Source organism: Pongo pygmaeus, chromosome 2, assembly GCF_028885625.2.
Source record: "Pongo pygmaeus isolate AG05252 chromosome 2, NHGRI_mPonPyg2-v2.0_pri, whole genome shotgun sequence".
Taxonomy (NCBI): Eukaryota; Metazoa; Chordata; class Mammalia; order Primates; family Hominidae; genus Pongo; species Pongo pygmaeus.
Genome location: NC_085930.1, coordinates 109077077 through 109096979, shown reverse-complemented (window position 1 = coordinate 109096979; position 19903 = coordinate 109077077). Strand labels below are relative to the sequence as shown.

The window sequence follows — 19903 nt, the reverse complement described above, 5'->3', positions numbered from 1 at the left end:
CCTCCCAAAGTGTTGGGATTACAGGCGTGAGCCACCACGCCTGGCCTGTTTCCTGTATCTTTTTTCATCTCCTGCCAGAGTTACAAAACAGGCAGTGCAGTAATCATTATCTCCATTTGACAAGTGAAGTGAGCACATGTCGTAAGCATTCCCTTGCCCGAAAGATTTAGCTGAGGTGTGGTTGTTTCTGATTACCATCTCCCTAGTTTCTAAGCCAACAGCTTTTCTCTAGGGTCTTGCTGTGGAATGCCATATTAGAATGAGGTTTTCATGTCTTCAAGGAAAGGAAACCTGTGATTCTGTATTAGTCTGTTTTCACACTGCTATAAAGAACTACCTGAAACTGAGTAATTAAGAAGAAAAGAGGTTTAATTGGCCCACAGTTTCACAGGCTTTGCAGGAACATGACTGGGAGGTCTCAGGAAACTGGGAGGTCTCAGCATGACTGGGACGTCTCAGGAAATCATGGCAGAAGGCAAAGAGGAAGCAAGGACCTTCTTCACATTGTGGCAGAAGAGAATGCAGGGGGAAGTGACACATACTTTTAAATGATCAGATCTCATGAGAACCCACAAGAACAGCAAGGGGAAATCCACCCCATGATCCAGTCACCTCTCACTAGGCCCCTCCTCCAATTCGTTGTGATATTTGGGTGGGAACACAAATCTAAACCACTATTATTCTGCCCCTGGCCCCTCCCAAATCTCATGTTATTCTCACATTGCAAAATACAATTATCCCTTCTCAACAGTCCCCCCGACTTAACTCATTTCAGCATTAACTCAAAAGTTCACAGTCCACAGTCTCATCTGAGACAAGGTAAGTGCCTTCCACCTATAAACCTGTAAAATAAAAAACTAGTTAGTTACTTCCAAGATACAATGGGGATATAGGCATTGGATAAATGCTCCCATTCCAAATGGGAGAAATTGGCCAAAACAAAGGGGCTACATGTCCCATGCAAGTCCAAAACCAAGCAGGGCAGTCATTAAGTCATAAAGCTCCAAAATAATCTCCTTTGACTCCATGTCTCACATCCAGGGCATGCTGATGCAAGAGATCGGTTCCCAAGGCCTTGGGCATCCTGGCCCCTGTGGCTCTGCAGGGTATAGCCCCCACAGCTGCATTCACCAACTGACATTGAGTGCCTGCGGCTTTTCCAGGCACATGGTGCAAGCTGTTTGTGGATTTACCATTCTGGGGTCTGGAGGATGGTGGCCCTCTTCTCACAGCTCCACTAGGGAATGCCTCAGCGGGACTGTGTGGGGGCTCCAACCTTGCATTTCCCCTTCACACTGCCTTAGTAGAGGTTTTTCCATGACAGTTCTGCCCCTGCAGCAGACTTCTGCCTGGACATCCAGGTGTTTCCATACCTCCTCTGAAATCTAGGAGGAGGTTCCCAAACCTCAACTCTTGCCTTCTGCACACCCGCAGGCCCAACAACATGTGAAAACTGCCAAGGCTTGGGGCTTACACCCTCTGAAGCCACAGCCTGAGCTATACCTTGGCCTCTTTTAGCCACAGCTGGAGCTGGAGTGGCTGGGACACAGGGGACCATGTCCTGAGGCTGCACAGAGCAGCTAGACCCTGGGCCTGGCCCATGAAACCATTGTTTTCTCCTAGGCCTCCAGGCCTGTGATGGGAGGGGCTGCCGTGAATGTCTCTAAAATGCCCTAGAGACATTTTCCCCATTGTGTTGGCCATTAATATTTGGCTCCTCTCTACTTACTCAAATTTCTGCAGCAGGCTTGAATTTCTCCCCAGAAAACGGGTTTTTCTTTTCTACCACATGGCCGGGCTGCAAATTTTCCAAATTTTTATGCTCTGCTTCCCTTTTAAATATAAGTTCCAGTTTCAGATCTCTTTGTTCACAAATATGAGTGGACACTTTTAGAAACAGCCAGGTCACTTCTTGAATGCTTTGCTGCTTAGAAATTTCTTCTGCTAGAGGGCCGGGTGTGGTGGCTCACGCCTGTAATCCCAGCACTTTGGGAGGCTGAGGCAGGTGGATCACGAGGTCAGGAGATCGAGACCATGGTGAAAACCCATCTCTACTAAAAATACAAAAAATTAGCCAGGCATGGCGGCGGGTGCCTGTAGTCCCAGCTACTTGGGAGGCTGAGGCAGGAGAATGGCGTGAACCCGGGAGGCGGAGCTGGCAGTGAGCCAAGATCGCGCCACTGCACTCCAGCCTGGGTGACAGAGCAAGACTCCATCTCAAAAAAAAAAAAAAAAAGAAAGAAATTTCTCCTGCTAGATACCCTGAATCATTTCTCTCAAGTTCAAAGTTTCACAGATCTCTAGAGCAGGGGCAAAATGCTGCTGATCTCTTTGCTAAAGCATAGCAAGAATGACCTTTGCTCCAGTTCCCAATATGTTTCTCATCTCCATCTGAGACCACCTCAGCCTGGACTTCATTATCCATATCACTATCAGCATTTTAGTCAAAACCATTCAACAAGTGTCTAAGAAGTTCCAAATTTTCCCACATCTTCCTGTCTTCTTTTCAGCCCTCCAAACTGTTTCAACCTCTGCCTGTTACCCAGTTCCAAAGTTGCTTCCACATTTTCAGGTATCTTTATAGCAGTGCCCCACTTTCCTGGTACCAATTTTCTGTGTTAGTCCTTTTTCACACTGCTGTAAAGAACTACCTGAGATTAGGTAATTTATGAAGAAAAGAGGTTCAATCGACTCACAGTTCTGCAGGCTTAACAGAAAGCATGACTGGGAGGCCTCAGGAAACTTAAAATCATAGTGGAAGGTGAACGGGAAGCAAGGACCCTCTTCACATTGTGGCAGGAAAGAGAGAGCACACAGAGGAAAGTGCCACACACTTTTAAACAATCAGATTTCATGAGAACTCACTATTACAAGAACAGCAAGGGGGAAATCTTCCCCCCCACTGCCACCCCCGTGATCCAGTTCACCTCCCACCGGGCCCCTCCTCCAATTCAACATGAGATTTGGGCGGGGACACAAGTCCAAACCATATCAAAGTCCTAGATAATGAACAGGAACTTTACCAGGATTAAATTATTAGTGGATTACAAAGTTGAATTATCACAGTGCAGTAAGTTCTATCTTCTGCCAATACCCAAAGCTCCTGTATTGAAGAGCTGTGATTTCCATTTTAGAGAGTCTTTCAGTTTCAGAGAACCTTTCAGTAGGAGAGCTTGGGAACTACAGAATCCAGGGAGCCTGCTGCTCCTACCACTACACTAGTGAGATATATATTAAAGGAGAGAGTCCCTTAACATCTCAGCAGATGCAGCCTAATAGGGTGAATCCTGTGTGGTTTATTGAAGGAGAAGTTATTTTTACCTCATGCTGTGCTATGTACATGCCAGAGCAAGTGAACTTTAAAATGTGCCTTATTTAGATAATATTTTAGGTTTTCTGCCCTACGTGCTGGTAAAAGGAGCAAGCATGAGATTGTGAGGAGCTGGTTTGATGACAGTAAGCAAGGGTTAGAAATAAAATGTCTATGTTCTGAGGTATTCTCAAGATCTCTACAGGTTAGTGTGTCTGATCTTATTTGGCTTTTAAAATATAAATTATTGGGGAGAAGTAGTACATATTGAAAAGTGAGTTTGCAGATAACCTTAAAGTCTTTTAGCAAAATATCAACAGGAAGTCAGTCAGCAGATATCGATCGAACACCATTGTAGGGCTATATGTTGTTTTGGAGCTAGTGATCAAGACAGAAGTTCTTACCCTCAAAAAACTCACACTCTGTTGGGGAAACATAGACAATAAAGACGTAAGATTACTTAAAGATTAATACATGCAATCTAGAAATTATAATTGGTTAATCGAGTCTGACTATCCCTGCTTTTTCAGTGTGCTCAGAGAAAGCTTCTCTGAAGAGGAGACACTTTTGCTCAGAGAAATTGGAAAAGCTCTCCTGGTGTGCCAGCCACTGTTCTGGGTATTTCTTCAGCTGTTAGTGTCAGTAGCATTATTTGTGCACATGCACAAATCTTATCTTTTTTTACACTTATCTTTTTTAACATCCTTTGTACTTCTTTTTTTGTTTGTTTTTTGTTTTTGTTTTTTTTGAGACGGAGTCTCGCTCTGTCACCCAGGCTAGAGTGCAGAGGCGTGATCTCGGCTTACTGCAAACTCTGCCTCCCAGGTTCAAGTGATTCTCCTGCCTCAGTCTCCCAAGTAGCTGGGACTACAGCTGCGTGCCACCACGCCTGGCTAATTTTTTTGTACTTTTAGTAGAGACAGGATTTCGCCATGTTGGCTAGGCTGGTCTCGAACTCCTGACCTCAGGTGATCTACCCACCTCGGCCTCCAAAAGTGCTGGGATTACAGATGTGAGCCACTGCGCCCGGCCTATCCTTTGTACTTCTGATTGTTCCTTTCTGTCAGCTAAGGCCGTAGAGAATGTACTGAATTGCTCTTCTGGCTCCCCTTTTAAATGGTTCTTCATGAGAAAATATGTGTCTGAAGACCTGACACAGAGTGGAAATGGTTATAGAATCTGGTCCTCAAGCCCCTACCAAGAGGGTCAACAGAGGGATGGCAAGTAGAATTGCAAGCTTTAGATTCTGCTTTCACAGTTTTTTCCCCCAGTAGGCTGTAGTGGTGGGGCTGGAAGGACACTCGGGCTCTTCTTTTCCCTGGCTTTCTTTCTGGAGGGGGCTGCTTAGAGGTTTTGGGTTCAGTACCTTCAAGGATGCTCTTTTGAACCCAATTGTATTTCCCTATCTCTAGGTTTCAGCCCCAGCACAGGAACAGCCCCAGAAACAGGAAATGCATTTGGAGGAGACAACAGCTCTGGGTGCAACAAAGGAATCTCCTCCTACGTCACCCCTCAGTGGGGGCTCAGCCCCTGGAGCCCACCTGGAGCCTCCTTATGACCCAGGGACACACCACCTCCCCAATGGGGACTTCGGTACTTATCTCCCCAGCTTTGGCCTTAAGTCGTGCCGCCGTTCTCTCCTCTGGAGTCTCCTTTCCTTTATCTGCCCATCTCCTACTCCATGGAATCCCTCATTGCTCTGCTGTCTGTCCTCCTTCCCTAGTGACCCTGTTTGTTCCTTTTGCTTATTCTCTAATCATTTATGTAGTTAGTAAGTTTTCATCAAGGACATGTCATAGGAAAGGCACTTCCAGAGACCGGAGGGATGTAGTACATCTGTTGTCACTGATTTCAAAGAGCTTGTTATCTAGGTGGTAGGATGAGTTAGTCATGTGTAAGAAGAGGCAACTTAGTAAGATGCACATGAATGATATCTGTCCTCAAGCATTTGATCCTGTCACAAATGAGCTATGTGGGCATTGGAAAAAGTGATCACTGGGTAAAAAGCAAGATCATTGTGGGCTGGAACTGGTAAGGGATGCTTCATGAAGGAAGTAGCAGAGTATTGGGCAGTAAAAATGTGGAAGAATTTTGAAGGGGAGAAAAAAGTAGCAGGCATGCCATTAGAAGATACAACAAAGACCCTAAGCTGGAGATTGCTTGAGCCCTGATTGAGGTGGAGTCAGGGAAGACTGTATTTGGGAACCTGGGCCTTGCTTATACAGGACCTTGAGATTGAGGCAGGAAGATTTTGGGAGTCAAAGGATAATGTGTTAGAAATAGTATTTCAGGAGGCTTACTCTGGCACAGGTGAGCATTATGGATTGAAGAGGAAGGAGCCTTAGTTAAAGGCTGGTGCAGTAGAATAGATGTGATTAATGCCTGAAGTGCAAAGAGAGGAACGGGCAAGGATAAAATTGAAAAATGTTATCATGGAAACATCCATGGGACTTGAGTTTGAAAGGAGAGGCAGGGGAATTAGAATGTTGTGGCCAATGATGGAATCATTGAGGGAAATTGAGAAATCTGAAAGAAATGTGATAAGAACATTTTATTTATTTATTTAATGTTATTTATTTATTTTTTTTAAAGAGAGATAGGGTCTCGCTCTGTCACCCAGGCTGGAGTGCAATGGCACAATCATAATAGCTCACTGTAGCCTTGAACTCCTGGGCTCAAGAAATCCTCCCACCATGTCCTCTTAGAACTACAGGCATGCCACCATGACCAGCTTTTTTTAAAAAAAAAACTTTTTATAGAAATGGGGTCTCCTACTGAGAGCAGTGGCACACGCACCTGTAATCCCAGCACTTTGGGAGGCTAAGGCAGGTGGATCACTTGAGGTCAGGAGTTTGAGACCAGCCTGGCCAACATGATGAATCCCTTCCTACTAAAATACAAAAATTAGCCAGGTGTAGTGGCAGGTACTTGTAATCCCAGCTACTCCAGAGGCTGAGGCATGAGAATTGCTTGAGCCTGGGAGGCAGAGGTTTCAGTGAGCCATGATCATGCCACTGCACTCCAGCAGAGTGAGACTCTGTCTCAAAAAAACAGAGAGGGAGAGAAAGAGAAAGAAAGAAAGAGAGAGAGAAAAGGAAAGAAAGAGAAAGAAAGAAAAGAGAGAGAGGGAGGGAGGGAGGGAGCAAAAGAAAAGAAAGGAAAGGAAAAGAGGAGGGGAAGGGAAGGGAGAGGGAAGGGAAGAGTGAAGGAAGGGAAGGAAGGAAAGGGAGAAAAAGAGGTCTCCTTATGTTGTCCATGCTGGTCTTGAACTCCTAGCCTCAAGCCAGCCTCCCACCTTAGCCTAGAACATCCATCCATTCTAGACACTGAACTTAAGGTGTTGCAGGACACCCAAGTGAAATGTCCCATAGGCAACAGGAGGCATGTGGTAGGGGTCTAGGAGAGAAGTAAGAACTGTGAGAGCAGTATTAAAGCAATGAGAGTTGGTCAGATTGCTGACGGAAAGAACAAGGAAGCACTAGGGCCTGAGTTGCAAGGAGTATCCATAATGAGAGGGCAGGAGCAGGCATGAGGAACCACAACTGTGAGGGGAAAATGAGGGCTGGCTGGTGCTAGGGAAGCCATGGGAGAGAGAGTGTGGCCAGAATAGCTTCCTTGAAAAAGGTTGAAGAGTGAGGGCTTGGAGGAACACCCAGTTCTCAGCTTGATCCAGGACCTTGTACTGTACCCTCCAGGGAAAATTCACAGCACTCTTGGGATAATGCCTTATGGAAGAGGTTAAGAGTCAGTGTGTGTGGAGGTGCCTGGGTTCTCTTGAATCCACTTATTGGGAATATAGATCTTATGGGAGCGGGAAGCAGGGCTTGTCCCACTCATAGCTTTCTTTCCTCCCTCAGCTCAATGTACTTCTCCAGTTCCTACCCTTCCTCAAGTGGGGAACTCAGGAGACCAAGCAGGGGCAACTGTACTTCGGATGGTCAGGCCCCAGGTGAGCTTGGTTCTTTGTGTTTTTCCCACGTCCCCATGAGTCTGGTCCAGGAATGGCTAGAGGTCTCACCCCCAGGACTCTGCCCCAAGACTATTCCTGTGGCTCTCCTGCCTCATTGCTTCCCCTGGAGGTAATGGACTCTATCTTGCCCTGGACTTGTCCTTTTCGAGGTGTCATCTCAGCTCCTCTCTCCCATACTTTTGCCCATGAAGAGCCCATACCCTGTGCCCTTTGTACCCCTGATGACTGCTCTTCAGGCTGTGAATGTTCCTGAGCGATCGGAGCTTGTCATTCCAGGATACTGTGGCGTATGAGGACCTATCTGTAGACTACACTCAGAAGAAATGGAAAGGTCTCACACTCAGTCAGAGAGCTCTGCAGTGGAACATGATGCCAGAAAATGACCATAGCATGGCCTCCTTGGGTAATGATTCTGTTTCCTAGTCACTTAAAGTCTGCATGCTGCACATTCTCTTTTCTATATTCCTTGTCTCTTTAAACTTTTTACCATGAAAATTTCCAAACGTAGTTAAAATAGAGTGAATAATATAGGGACCCTTTCTGCATTCATCACTGAGATTCAACAGTGATCAGCATACTCTTCACCTCATTATGAATTGATATAGTGTGGTTTAGGTAGAGCTTCTTAATTGTAAGGAACAGAGAGCCACTCAAGTTATTTTAAGTAAGGAGCTGTGAGTCGTAGGCTTAAAGGAATGAGAACCTGGAAGAAACTGATGAGCTAGACCAGACTCTGGGAAGCAGGGCCTTGACCCTGGGAGCCTGAGCAGCAAAAGCAAATGCATGTTGATTGTGTTCTGGTGTGAATGTAATGCACCTGCTCGCAGTGTATTTGTTTTCTCTCTGCTTGTCCTCCTCCTGCTGCCCATTTTCTTCACTGTGAATCTTTTGTCCTTTTCATAGCTCTTTCCTAATTGTACTTTCTGTTCTTTTATACTTGTTGCTTGCTGTATCTCCTAATGGCTTGGCTTCTCTCCATGCGCCACTTCAGCTTCCACTGCTACTCGTAAGTGCCTTAATTTTGCACTACCTCCAGTTCCAAATTTCCTCAGAGATGGACTTCCATTGCTATAGCCATTACCCATCTTCTCATTTGGGCACAGGGCTTTGGCCCAGGCCACAGCAGAGGCTGAAGCCTAACCTACAGATAAGCTGCCCTTGAGTCTAGTACCTGGTGCCAGTCCAATCACCTGTGGCCCATCGTGGGATGCTCAGGGTCACTTGGCACCAAGCATGGTTGCCTAAGCATCCCTCTCTGCAAACACTGGGGCAGAACAGTTTCCTGAAAGGTCTTCTTGGAAGGGCAGATCCTGTGGTTGACGAGTTTAGGGCAGTCCTTTTTACTGTCCTATCATGTAAGATCTGTTCTTTTTGTACACTTTCCTTATCATACCTCCATAATATAAATTTCCAGTCAATTCACTCTCATTTTTTTCCCTGTCTCTTTCTTATGTTTGGCTTGAGGTATTTGCCAGCCTCCTCTCTCCCAACATGTTTTCTGAGAACAATGGAACCATGAAATGTTATGGTTGGAAGGGATCTTAGAGTTCATCACTTTACTAAGGAGACATGGCACGAGAGTGACTTCTGTAAGATCACAGCATGCTTTGCAATCCAGTTTTTTGCTTTCCAATGGCCCTTCTGACTTGGTTGTGCTGGCTTAGTATCTTTTTTCCACCTGTCTTCACTGACCACCCTCCACTTCCTTGTTTTCGTGTCCCTAGGGAAAAAAATTGAGCTATTAATATTTCCCATTTTGCTCTTGTTCTCAATGTGTTATCTCATTTCTTAACCATAATGTGACTTTTTTTCAGGTACGTTAGCTCTTAATGATTCTCTTTCTTAAACAGGATAAGAAATGGGTAAAAGTTGTTGTCTTCTTTCTTTGGGCAGCAGGTGAGAACATGATGAAGGGTTCAGAGTTGACTCCAAAGCAGAAAATTTTTAAAGGATCAGAGTCATCTAACAGGACATCAGGGGGACTCTTTGGGGTGGTTCCTGGGGCAGCAGAGACTGGAGATGTTTGTGAAGATACTTTCAAGGAGTTAGAAGGACAAACCTCAGATGAAGAAGGGAGCAGACTAGAAAATGATTTCTTGGAAATAACAGATGAAGATAAGAAAAAATCCACAAAAGACAGATACGACAAATATAAGGAAGTTGGGGAACATCCATGTCTGTCTTCCAGTCCTGTTGAACATGAAGGAGTTTTAAAGGGACAGAAATCCTATCGATGTGATGAATGTGGCAAAGCTTTCAATCGGAGTTCTCACCTTATTGGCCATCAGAGAATCCACACTGGAGAGAAACCCTATGAGTGTAATGAGTGTGGGAAGACCTTCAGGCAAACCTCCCAGCTCATTGTTCATCTCAGAACCCACACAGGGGAAAAACCCTATGAATGCAGTGAGTGTGGAAAGGCCTATAGGCACAGCTCCCATCTCATTCAACACCAGAGACTCCATAATGGGGAGAAACCCTATAAATGTAATGAATGTGCAAAAGCCTTTACTCAGAGTTCCCGACTCATTGACCACCAGAGAACCCATACTGGGGAGAAACCTTATGAATGCAATGAGTGTGGAGAGGCATTCATTCGAAGCAAAAGTCTTGTTCGACATCAGGTCCTGCACACTGGTAAGAAACCTTACAAATGTAATGAGTGTGGGAGAGCATTCTGTTCCAATAGAAATCTCATTGACCATCAGAGAATCCACACTGGGGAGAAGCCTTATGAGTGTAGTGAATGTGGCAAAGCCTTCAGTCGGAGTAAATGTCTTATTCGACATCAGAGCCTCCACACTGGGGAAAAGCCATATAAATGTAGTGAATGTGGGAAAGCCTTCAATCAGAACTCTCAACTCATTGAGCATGAGCGAATTCATACTGGAGAAAAACCTTTTGAATGTAGCGAGTGTGGTAAGGCATTTGGTCTGAGTAAATGTCTTATTCGGCACCAGAGACTTCACACAGGTGAAAAGCCCTATAAGTGCAATGAGTGTGGAAAATCCTTCAATCAAAACTCACACCTTATTATACACCAGAGAATTCACACTGGTGAGAAACCCTATGAATGTAATGAGTGTGGGAAGGTATTCAGTTATAGCTCCAGCCTTATGGTACATCAGAGAACCCATACTGGGGAAAAACCCTATAAATGCAATGATTGTGGGAAAGCTTTTAGTGACAGCTCACAGCTTATTGTACACCAGAGAGTCCACACCGGAGAGAAACCTTATGAATGTAGTGAATGTGGGAAAGCCTTTAGTCAGCGTTCCACTTTTAATCACCACCAGCGAACTCACACTGGAGAGAAGTCCTCAGGTCTGGCTTGGTCAGTTTCTTAAGGTATGGTTCTCTGAGACAGAGAGCAAGGACCTTTGAATTAAGCTGTCTTTATAAGCAGGATGCTCATAGTGGTTTCCCGGAGCCAGTAGTCACAGTGGACCATTCCCTACTTGCTTTTCCTTGGATCACTAAGGTGGGAGAGTAGGAGTAACTTATTCCAGTTCTTACCCATTATTAGGAAGGTAAGGACTACACATGTCATTGAATTGTAGGTTTCCTTTTTTTTTCTTTACTTTTAAATTTTAACTTTTAAAATCTATTTCATTTCTTAGTTATGCATCTCATAATCAGACTGCATGCTTTTTAAAGACAGAGATAATATCTTCTCTCTTCTATTCTACTTCCTCCATTTCACCATTTATACAAAGTCATTCAACAAGGCTGATTCATGCCTTCCTGCCTCTTGGCTATGGCCCTCCCCATCTACTCTTTAAACTTTAATCTATAGCCTTTCATCAGTTTTGTTCCCTATCTAGAAAACATTTTCTTCTGTTTGCTAATCTTTGTCCCTCACAATTTTTGAAATCCATCTCATCACTGAAATACTTTCTTCTTCAAGTACTTTTTTATTTTTCTTCAACTTCTCTTGATTTGACCTCAGTGCTTTGAATTCACTGGTGCTACAATATGTAACTGTTGTTAAATTGCCTTGTAAATTTTGCGTGTCTGTATACTTTTATACCAACTTATTGTAGGCTCTTTGAGGTCAGGTATGTATTTCTTTCCCATATAGATAGTATTTTGTACATACCAGTTGTTAAATAAATAATTTTTAAAATCTCAACTCTCACGTTGAATTATCCTTAAAGTATGCACGATCTTTCTCCCCTCCCCAACTGGACCAGCTGCTTCTAAAGATGGAAGTCCATCTCATCATAGAATATCACATACAGAGATCTTACTGATATCTTTTACATATACTCCTGGAAGTCTTACTACTGTTACTTCAGTCTCAAAATGTGAATGGATTTGTGTGTGTGTGTGTGTATGTATGCAAAAGAGAGAAAGAGAGAGAGTGTGTGTGTGTGAATGTGTGTGTATCTAGATATTGGGTTGGGCAGTCATATCCCACTGATACGGACTTTCCCCTACATGCTGATTGTAGTTCTGAATTTGCTAACTGTACCCTGCTTCCTAAATCAACAGATGAAGAACTGTGTCAGCTGAGCGCAGTGGCTCACGCCTGTAATCCCAGCACTTTGGGAGGGTGAGGCAGGCAGATCACGAGGTCAGGAGGTTGAGACCATCCTGGCTAACACGGTGAAACTCTGTCTCTACTAAAAAATACAAAAAATTAGCCAGGCGTGGTGGGGGGCACCTGTAGTCCCAGCTATTCGGGAGGCTGAGTCAGGAGAATGGCATGATCCTGGGAGGCGGAGCTTACAGTGATCTGAGATTGCGCCACTCCACTCCAGCCTGGACAACAGAGCGAGACTCTGTCTCAAAAAAAAAAAAAAGAACTGTCAAAATTTACTGCACAGAAGACTTGACTTTCATAGCAGTGGTACAGATTATTGAAAATCCAGCTAGCAGCATTCCCTGATGCTTGGAATTCACTATGACGAGTCTTGTGGCAAGATAATAGATTCACAGGAATCTGTTTTCCTTATCAGTTAGTCCTATCTACCTACAGCTGCCATCTTAATTTAAAGATGAGAGCTGTACCCTTAATTATCGTAATTGTCTTCTGGACCATCTTTCATTCCCCGAAGACATAAGAAAAGAAATCTCAGAAGATTTTCTCTCTGTCTCCCATCACATGTCAGTCCATGAGCTTGAACTACGTTTCCCTTCCACCCTTGCAATATGGCCCAGATCTGGGGGACCTTTGCCTCTGTTGTCCACCCCCTTCTCTTTCCATCCCCTAAACTTAATAGGTTTAGAGGATCCACAGTGTGACAGAGTAGAGGAGGAGGCTAGAGGAGCCATGTGAGTTACATAATCTGGAGGGGAGATTTTTTGAGGTGTGGTGTATGTTTTAACATAGAAGAAAGGGTGGAGTTGAGGCATAAGAAAATAAGATTAAATGTGATTCTAGGGACATATCTCAGGCAAGTTTAGAAAGAATAATAGAAATCCTGAAAACATTGAACCCAGGACAGAACTGAAAATTTGCCACTTATGAATATATATTTTAAATTTGTTTTCAACTTTATATTTAGTACGTGTTTCCATTTTCCTTTAGAAGATATGCAGATAGGACTTTTTCATTGTTTTAGTTTGGAAGCTCCCAGATCCCAGGGACAAGCCCAACCCTATATGAGCACATGGGTCCAGCCCTCTACCCTAAGCTGGACATTTCTGGTTAAGTCTTCAATAGAACGATCCTGCTCATTGGATGTTGCAGTTTTACCTTCTGGTTCTTGTCTGCTCATCGCCTACCACACTAACCCTCTAGAGGTTGGGAACCTGCACTATTCATAACTAAGGTGGGAATAGTAGGGAAAAAAAGAGTAGATGTAGGGAATTCTACACCAGTGTGTTCCTTGACATCCTTAAAAGCCTCAGGCTTTTGAATGGAGGAAAATTGGCTGCATTTGAAAGCCATACCTCAAATCCTATTGGTTATTGCTAGTATAAACTTTAAAAAAAAATTTAAATCTGAATTGTTATGTTGCTGAATTATTTTTAGTTTTAATGGTTTTTTAGTTTCATTTTCTAGGTATATAATAAATTAATGGCTCCGTTAGCTTTAAATTTTCTTTTTTTTCTTGGAGACAGGGTCTCACTTTCTTGCCCAGGCTGGAGTACAGTGATGTGATCATGGCTCACTGCAGCATCAACTTTCCAGGCTCAGGTGATTCTCCCACTTCAGCCTCCCAAGTAGCCGGGACTACAGGTGCATGCCACCACGCCCAGCTAATTTTTTGGTATTTTTTGTAGAGATGGGTTTTCACCATGTTACCCAGGCTGGTCTTGAACTCTTGGGCTCAAGCAATCTGCCTGTCTTGGCCTACCAAAGTGCTGAGATTACAGGTGTGAGCTGGCCTTATTTTCAATCTTATGCCACCTATGTTGTGCATTAGCAAGAACTTCCAAAAATGTTGAGTAGTAGATAACAGGTCTTCTATGTCTTGTTCTTAAATCTCAGGAGGGATGTTTTTAGTATTTCACATTTTCATTTGCGTTCATTGTTGGATATTGATAAATATTCTGTTGCATTTAGGAAGTTTCCTTCTAATCTTATTTCTAGAGGAAGCAGGGTAAATATAGTGGTTAACAACACAGGTTTGGGGTGGGCACGGTGGCATGTGCCTGTAATCCCAGCACTTTGGGAGGCTGAGGCGGGTGGATCACTTGAGGTCAGGAGTTCAAGACCAGCCTGGCCAACATGGCAAAATCCCATCTCTATTAAAAATATAAAAATTAGCCAGGTGTGGTGGCAGGCACCTGTAATCCCAGCTACTTGGGAGGCTGAGGCAGGAGAATTGCTTGAACCTGGGAGGTGGAGACTGCAGTGAGCCAAGATCTCACCATTATACTCCAGCCTGGGTGACAAGAGCAAGACTTCATCTCAAAAGAAAAACAAAACAAAACAAAACAAACAAACAAAAAAACACATGTTTGTGCCTAGCAACCTAGGTTCAAATTCTGGGTCCAGTCAGGTGTGGTGGCTCACACCTGTAATCCCAGCGCTTTGGGAGGTGAAGGCAGGAGGATCACTTGAGGTCAGGAGTTTGAGACCAGCCTGGGCAACACATCAAGACCCTGTCCCTAAATAAATAAAAAATATATTAGTTGGGTGTATTGGTGCATGCCTTTAGTCCTAGGTACTCAGGAGACTGAGGCAGGAGGATTGCCCGAGCCTGGGAGGTCGTGGCTCCAGTGAGCTATCATTGCACCACTGCAGTCTAGCCTAGGCAATAGAGTGAGACCCTGTCTTAAAAAATAATCTGCATGTCCACCACTTTGTTAGGTGTGTAACTGTGGGAAAATCACCTAGCTTTCCTGTGTCTCAGCTCTTCCGTCTCTAAATTGGAGCTACTTCATAGGGTTGCGAGGATTAAATTAGTATGTGTAAGGTACTTAAAACAGTGATTGACACATAGTATGCACTATAATAAATATTAAAGTTTTATTAGGAATAGTTGCTAAGTTCTATCAAGTTATAAAAAATCTAAAAGTTCCCAAATAATTGAAATTTTCTTGTATTCCTGGGATAAATTTATTTATTTATTTAGAGACAGAGTTTCACTCTTGTTGCCCAGGCTGGAGTGCAATGGCGCGATCTCGGCTCACTGCAACCTCCGTCTCCCAGGTTCAAGCGATTCTCCTGCCTCAGCCTCCTGAGTAGCTGGGATTACAGGCATGTGCCACCATGCCAGGCTAATTTTGTATTTTTAGTAGAGACAGGGTTTCTCCATGCTGGTCAGGCTGGTCTCGAATTCCTGACCTCAGGTGATCTGCCCGCCTCGGCCTCCCAAAGTGCTGGGATTACAGGCATGAGCCACTGCGCCCGGCCTTATTAGTTTTTTTTTTTTAAAGTTCAGAAGTAGATTCAATTTGCCAATATTTTGCTGGCTGTGCAAAATGAATTTGGAAGATTTTTTTTCTTTTATTACTCTGGAACAGTGTGCGTAATATAGCAGTTATTCCTTGAAGGCTAGCTAGAAATGACACATTCTGATATATATATAAATTTTTTTTCCTGGTGTTTGGATGTGGCAGTAGCATCCTTGCAGTTTTTTTCAATGGTTTTGTTCTTCAGGTTTTCTACTTCTGTGTAAATTTTTCTAATATGTATCTGGAAATCATATTTACTATTCTGTCAAACATTGGCATAAAGTTACACCTAGTATTCTGTAAGATTCTTTTCCTCTGTTCTGTATATGTAATTGACCTCCTTTTCCATATATAGTCATATCCACAGGGAATTGGTTCCAGGATGCCCCTATCTCAGATATCGAAGCCCTCAGATGCTCTTTTACAGTCAGTCAGCCCTCCATATCCTCGGAATATGTGGATGCAGAACCCGAGAATACAGGGGGCCAACTGTATGATGTTTTACATTTTGGTTTCCTTTCAGTTTTTTTTACTTTCAGGATTACCAAAGGCCGTGTATTTTGTTTCTCTTTTTGAATTTCATTTCTCTTGAATTTTTTTTTCATATGTTCTTTTACTGCCTTAAGTTGCCGAGGCTTTGCATTGCCTTCACATACATTTGCTTTTTCCTCATTAGTGAATGACAAGGGCTTTCCAGTCCTGATATTTGTCTGCAAATAGGGAAATGGATTTCCCTTTACATTCCAAGTAGGTGCTGTTAAAACCGTCCCTTTAGATCTGAAGCTAAAAGGTTAGTTGTAAATTTACGTAACTATGCACTTCAGCAGTACAGAAGCAGCTTCAATTTTGCTAAGCTGGTTGAAAATTTTTCACTCAGGGCCAGCTTTTATATCTAGCTTTCTTTTTGGCTCAGCCTCCAGGCTAGTTATCCAGTGGAGCCTCCTTCCAAGTTCTCTGCCTCATTGGAGATAGCTTGGTTGTGAAAGAACTGAATGTGGAAAACCCTTCAGTCACAAGTCATTACCCCACATTGGAAACAAAATCTTTTTTTTTTTTAAGTGACAGGGTCTTACTCTGTCACCCAGACTGGAGTGCAGTGGTATGATCACGGCTTACTGCAACCTCAACTTCCTAGGTTCAAGAGATCTTTGCACCTCAGCCTCCTGAGTAGTTAGGACTACAGGCACATGTCACCATACCTGGCTAATTTTTAAAAATTTTTTATAGAGACAGGAGTCTTACTATGTTGCCTAGACTAGACTTGAACCCCTGGCCTCAAGCAACCCTCCTGCTTTGGCCTCCCAAAGTGCTGGGATTACAGGTGTAAGCCACCATGCCTAGCCCAAATAACCTATTCTTAAGATATGTGAAAAACCATTCAGTTGTAGCAAACATCATACACCAGAGACTTTGTTTGACATCAGATAAATCACAAGGGTTAGAGAACTTTTTGGTTTTTAGAGGGCAAGGAATCATTCATCATGAGCTTCCATATTTTGCACATATTTCTGAAAAATATTCCTGAAGTGGAAAAGTTTTGTTATACAACACATAGTTTCTGGTACATGAGGGGACCCCCGAAAAGGGTATCAGTAAACAGTGTTACAGAACTTCCAATTTAATATATATATGTTAGTCAAACAGAATTCAAACCCAGGAGACAGTTTAGGTGGTCAGACCTGGTAAAGGTGCTAGGAGTGGTATACTTACTCACTTATCTCTTAAACATGCAATGAAAATATTCTACAGCCAAACCCTTATCATAAACTCCAGCCCTGGTCATTCAGCTTCTAAATGCAGTAGGAAAGGTCAAGAGATGGTGGATGTTAACAAGTTGTTGAGTACTGTCCCATGTTGGGAGACAGTTCTGTCAAGGTGTTGACCTTTTTCTGGAGTACTACAGAGCGTGCATTCCTGAAAACCTCTAGGGGTTAGGGACAGATTGTGAATTTGTCAATTGTGAATATGCACATGGTGGCACTATAAAAAGAATTGAAAGTAAATCCCCTATCCCTAACATCAGGTCATGTTCTGCCCTGATGGGGACCAGTAGAATTTGCCACAGCTGGATACAGGGAAGGTGTTATGATTACAGCTGGCTCCACAAGCACCTAGTGGTGCTAGTACTTGATCCAGGATAGGACATTTTAGATTTATTATTCACCAAACCATAACAGTCCTCCACTAATATATGCACAGGGTCACTTTACCCAGGTGGATATCAAGTAGGGTGAGATGCAGACTCCCTTTTAAGGCATGTGAGTGCTTTACGTGAAAACACAATAGGAGAGCAATGTATGACGGCCCACCTTTCTGGCCTATGGGTATTCCTGAAATGACACCTGGTTAAGAATTGTCAACTTACTAAAATTACAATGTTTTTTCCCCTTAGATGGCCTAGTCCACAAACTTAAAAAGACCTGACCAACTAGACGTTGATTTCATTTACCCAAATGAGTTAGAATTTCTTTGGCAGATAGATGTCATAATAAAGATTGAAGTTGCTGAGTATTTAGGCAATTATGACACAAAAAACACCCTGATTTCTGAGCAGTGACATTATACTTGACTGAATGAATAGATTTTTGTAGGAAAAAGTATGCTTGTGGATAAGGGAAATAGAAGCTGGATACAGGCAGGCTGGCATCTAGTTTTAACATATATTCTAGTGACCCTTACGTTCTCTAAAATTGAGAATTACTGGACTAGAATATTAAGAAGTAATCATTCCTCCCTGGGACCAGATGTGGGGTTAGCAGCTTGAATCAGAATGAATGGCCCCACCCACCCAAATGAAAGAGTAGGTGAAAAGGAAGACTAAGTAAGTTGAAGATCACAGCTCCCCTAATGTACATGAATATTCGTTTGTGTGTGTGTGTGTGTGTGTGTGTGTGACTGAGTTTCACTCTTGTCTTCCAGGCTGGAGTACAATGGCGTGATCTTGGCTCACTTCAATCTCTGGCTCCCGAGTTCAAGCGATTCTCCTGCCTCAGGCTCCTGAGTAGCTGGGATTACAGGTGCCTGCCACCACCCCCAGCTAATTTTTGTAATTTTTAGTAGAGACGGGGTTTCACCATGTTGGCCAGGCTGGTCTCGAACTCCTGACCTCAGGTGATCCACCCGCCTCAGCCTCCCAAAGTGGTGGGATTACAGGCATGAGCCACCACACCCAGCCTATTCTTTTTAAGTTTCTTCATGTAGTGGCAATAGTCTTGTGCTCTTCAGTGGAGTGTCCCGAGTTCTACGTCCATCAACTGAGGTTGTGAACTTGTGGAGGACTTATGTACGAATCTCTTTTTCAATCTCTATACAATGTGGCAGAGTTGTGCCACCTACATAAGCCAATGGAGAAGAAAGCTCCTGGTATACTTTAAGTATTCAACAATATTAAATACTGAATATTTGTCAATTGATGAAGTACTTCAAAAGCTTGATTCTCAGACTCCTTCTTAGATAAATCATTCCCTAGATTGTCTCATCCTGTCCTGACAACTTCCAAATTTGCATCTTTAGCTGTGATCTCTTCATGGAACTCCAGACTCCTATTCCAACAGCCTGTTTGGCATTTCCTCTTGGAAGTTTAATTGGCATCTTTAACTTAACACATCCAAAACAAAACTATTAATCCCTCTCCCTAAACCTGTTCCTTTCAAGCTACTCCATTTCTAAAAGACCATCCCATGCTAGTTGCTCAGATCAATAACCATGGAGTCATCAGTAACCAACATTCAATTCATTAGCAAATCATGCAGGCCATGCCTTCAAAATATATGCAGAACCATTTCTCACTACCTCCATCACTTCTAAGCCTGTCCATGCCACTGTCATTCCTCATCTTGAATATTGTAATGGCCTCTTAATCTCCCTGATTCTACTCTTACCCACCTTCAGACTGTTCTCAACAGGACAGCCAATGCAAACTAAAAATATAAGTCAAAGAGCAAAACTCATGCAAGGTTTATATTAGAATGGTTAAGGACAGACAGCAAAGAATTCACAGAATTTATAGTAACAGGCTTCTTGGCTTCTTTCATGTCTCATAGCTAACGAGTCTTTGAATATGTGGTAAGGGAAAAAAAAGTTAGATCATGTTGTTCCTCTGTCCCCAAGCCCTCCAGCTGTTATGCACAGCAAATCCAAAGCCCTTATCATAGTCTACAAGGTCCTAAATGTGCACCTCTCCACCCTATTCCTGATTAAAGAATTTTGCTCCTAATGGCCCACTATGGGAATACTCTTTCCCCAGATAGCCACATGCTTCAATTGCCCACTTCCTGTCTCTGCCCTCCTGTCATCTATAAAATAGTCCCACCACTATCTCCCTCTCTCCCCTTACTCCCTCTCTCCCCTTACTACTACGTTCTACATATTTATCATTGACAAGAATGTAAACTCAATGGGGCAAAGAGTTCATTTTCTTCACTACTGTATCCGCAGCGCCTGGAACAGTGAGTGACATAGTAGGCACCCAAAACGTCTTTTCATGTGCTGCCAATAAACCATAGCTGATCCTGGCTTTGAGGCTGAATGACCCAGATCTGTGGAAGGAAAGATGACCTCTCTGCTCAGCAACCGGAGCTGGGGGTGTAACTTCAGGGAGTCTCAGCCTGAAGCTGGCAGCCTGGCCACCCAGTTGCTCGGTCTCTTTCCGCCCTAACCAAGCCCCCTGCCCAGCTGCCACTACTTTAGGGCCCTCCTCACATTGGCTGGAGCCGCCAAGCCCTTCCATCCAATGATAGGGCAAAGCCCGGAAGGGAGGCAGGGCCAAAGCG

General features: G+C 43.5%; 1 protein-coding gene across 9 annotated transcripts in view; it reads left to right on the top strand.

The window, feature by feature from the left end:
• ZKSCAN7 (zinc finger with KRAB and SCAN domains 7) overlaps positions 1–19903 on the top strand; it is a 35709-nt gene that overhangs the window by 5605 nt on the left and 10201 nt on the right. For 2 of the 9 annotated variants that reach the window (XM_054483556.2, XM_054483555.2), the window contains exons 3-7: positions 4723–4903; positions 7168–7259; positions 7557–7683; positions 9174–9917; positions 18051–18543. In XM_054483556.2, the coding sequence (XP_054339531.1) occupies positions 4723–4903; positions 7168–7259; positions 7557–7683; positions 9174–9917; positions 18051–18070 (1164 nt within the window). In that variant the 3' untranslated portion in view covers positions 18071–18543. Of the gene's footprint in view, positions 1–4722; positions 4904–7167; positions 7260–7556; positions 7684–9173; positions 11413–18050; positions 18560–19903 lie in introns of those variants that run through there. The other 7 variants (XM_054483558.2, XM_054483559.2, XM_054483554.2 and 4 more) reach the window with 4 other exon arrangements.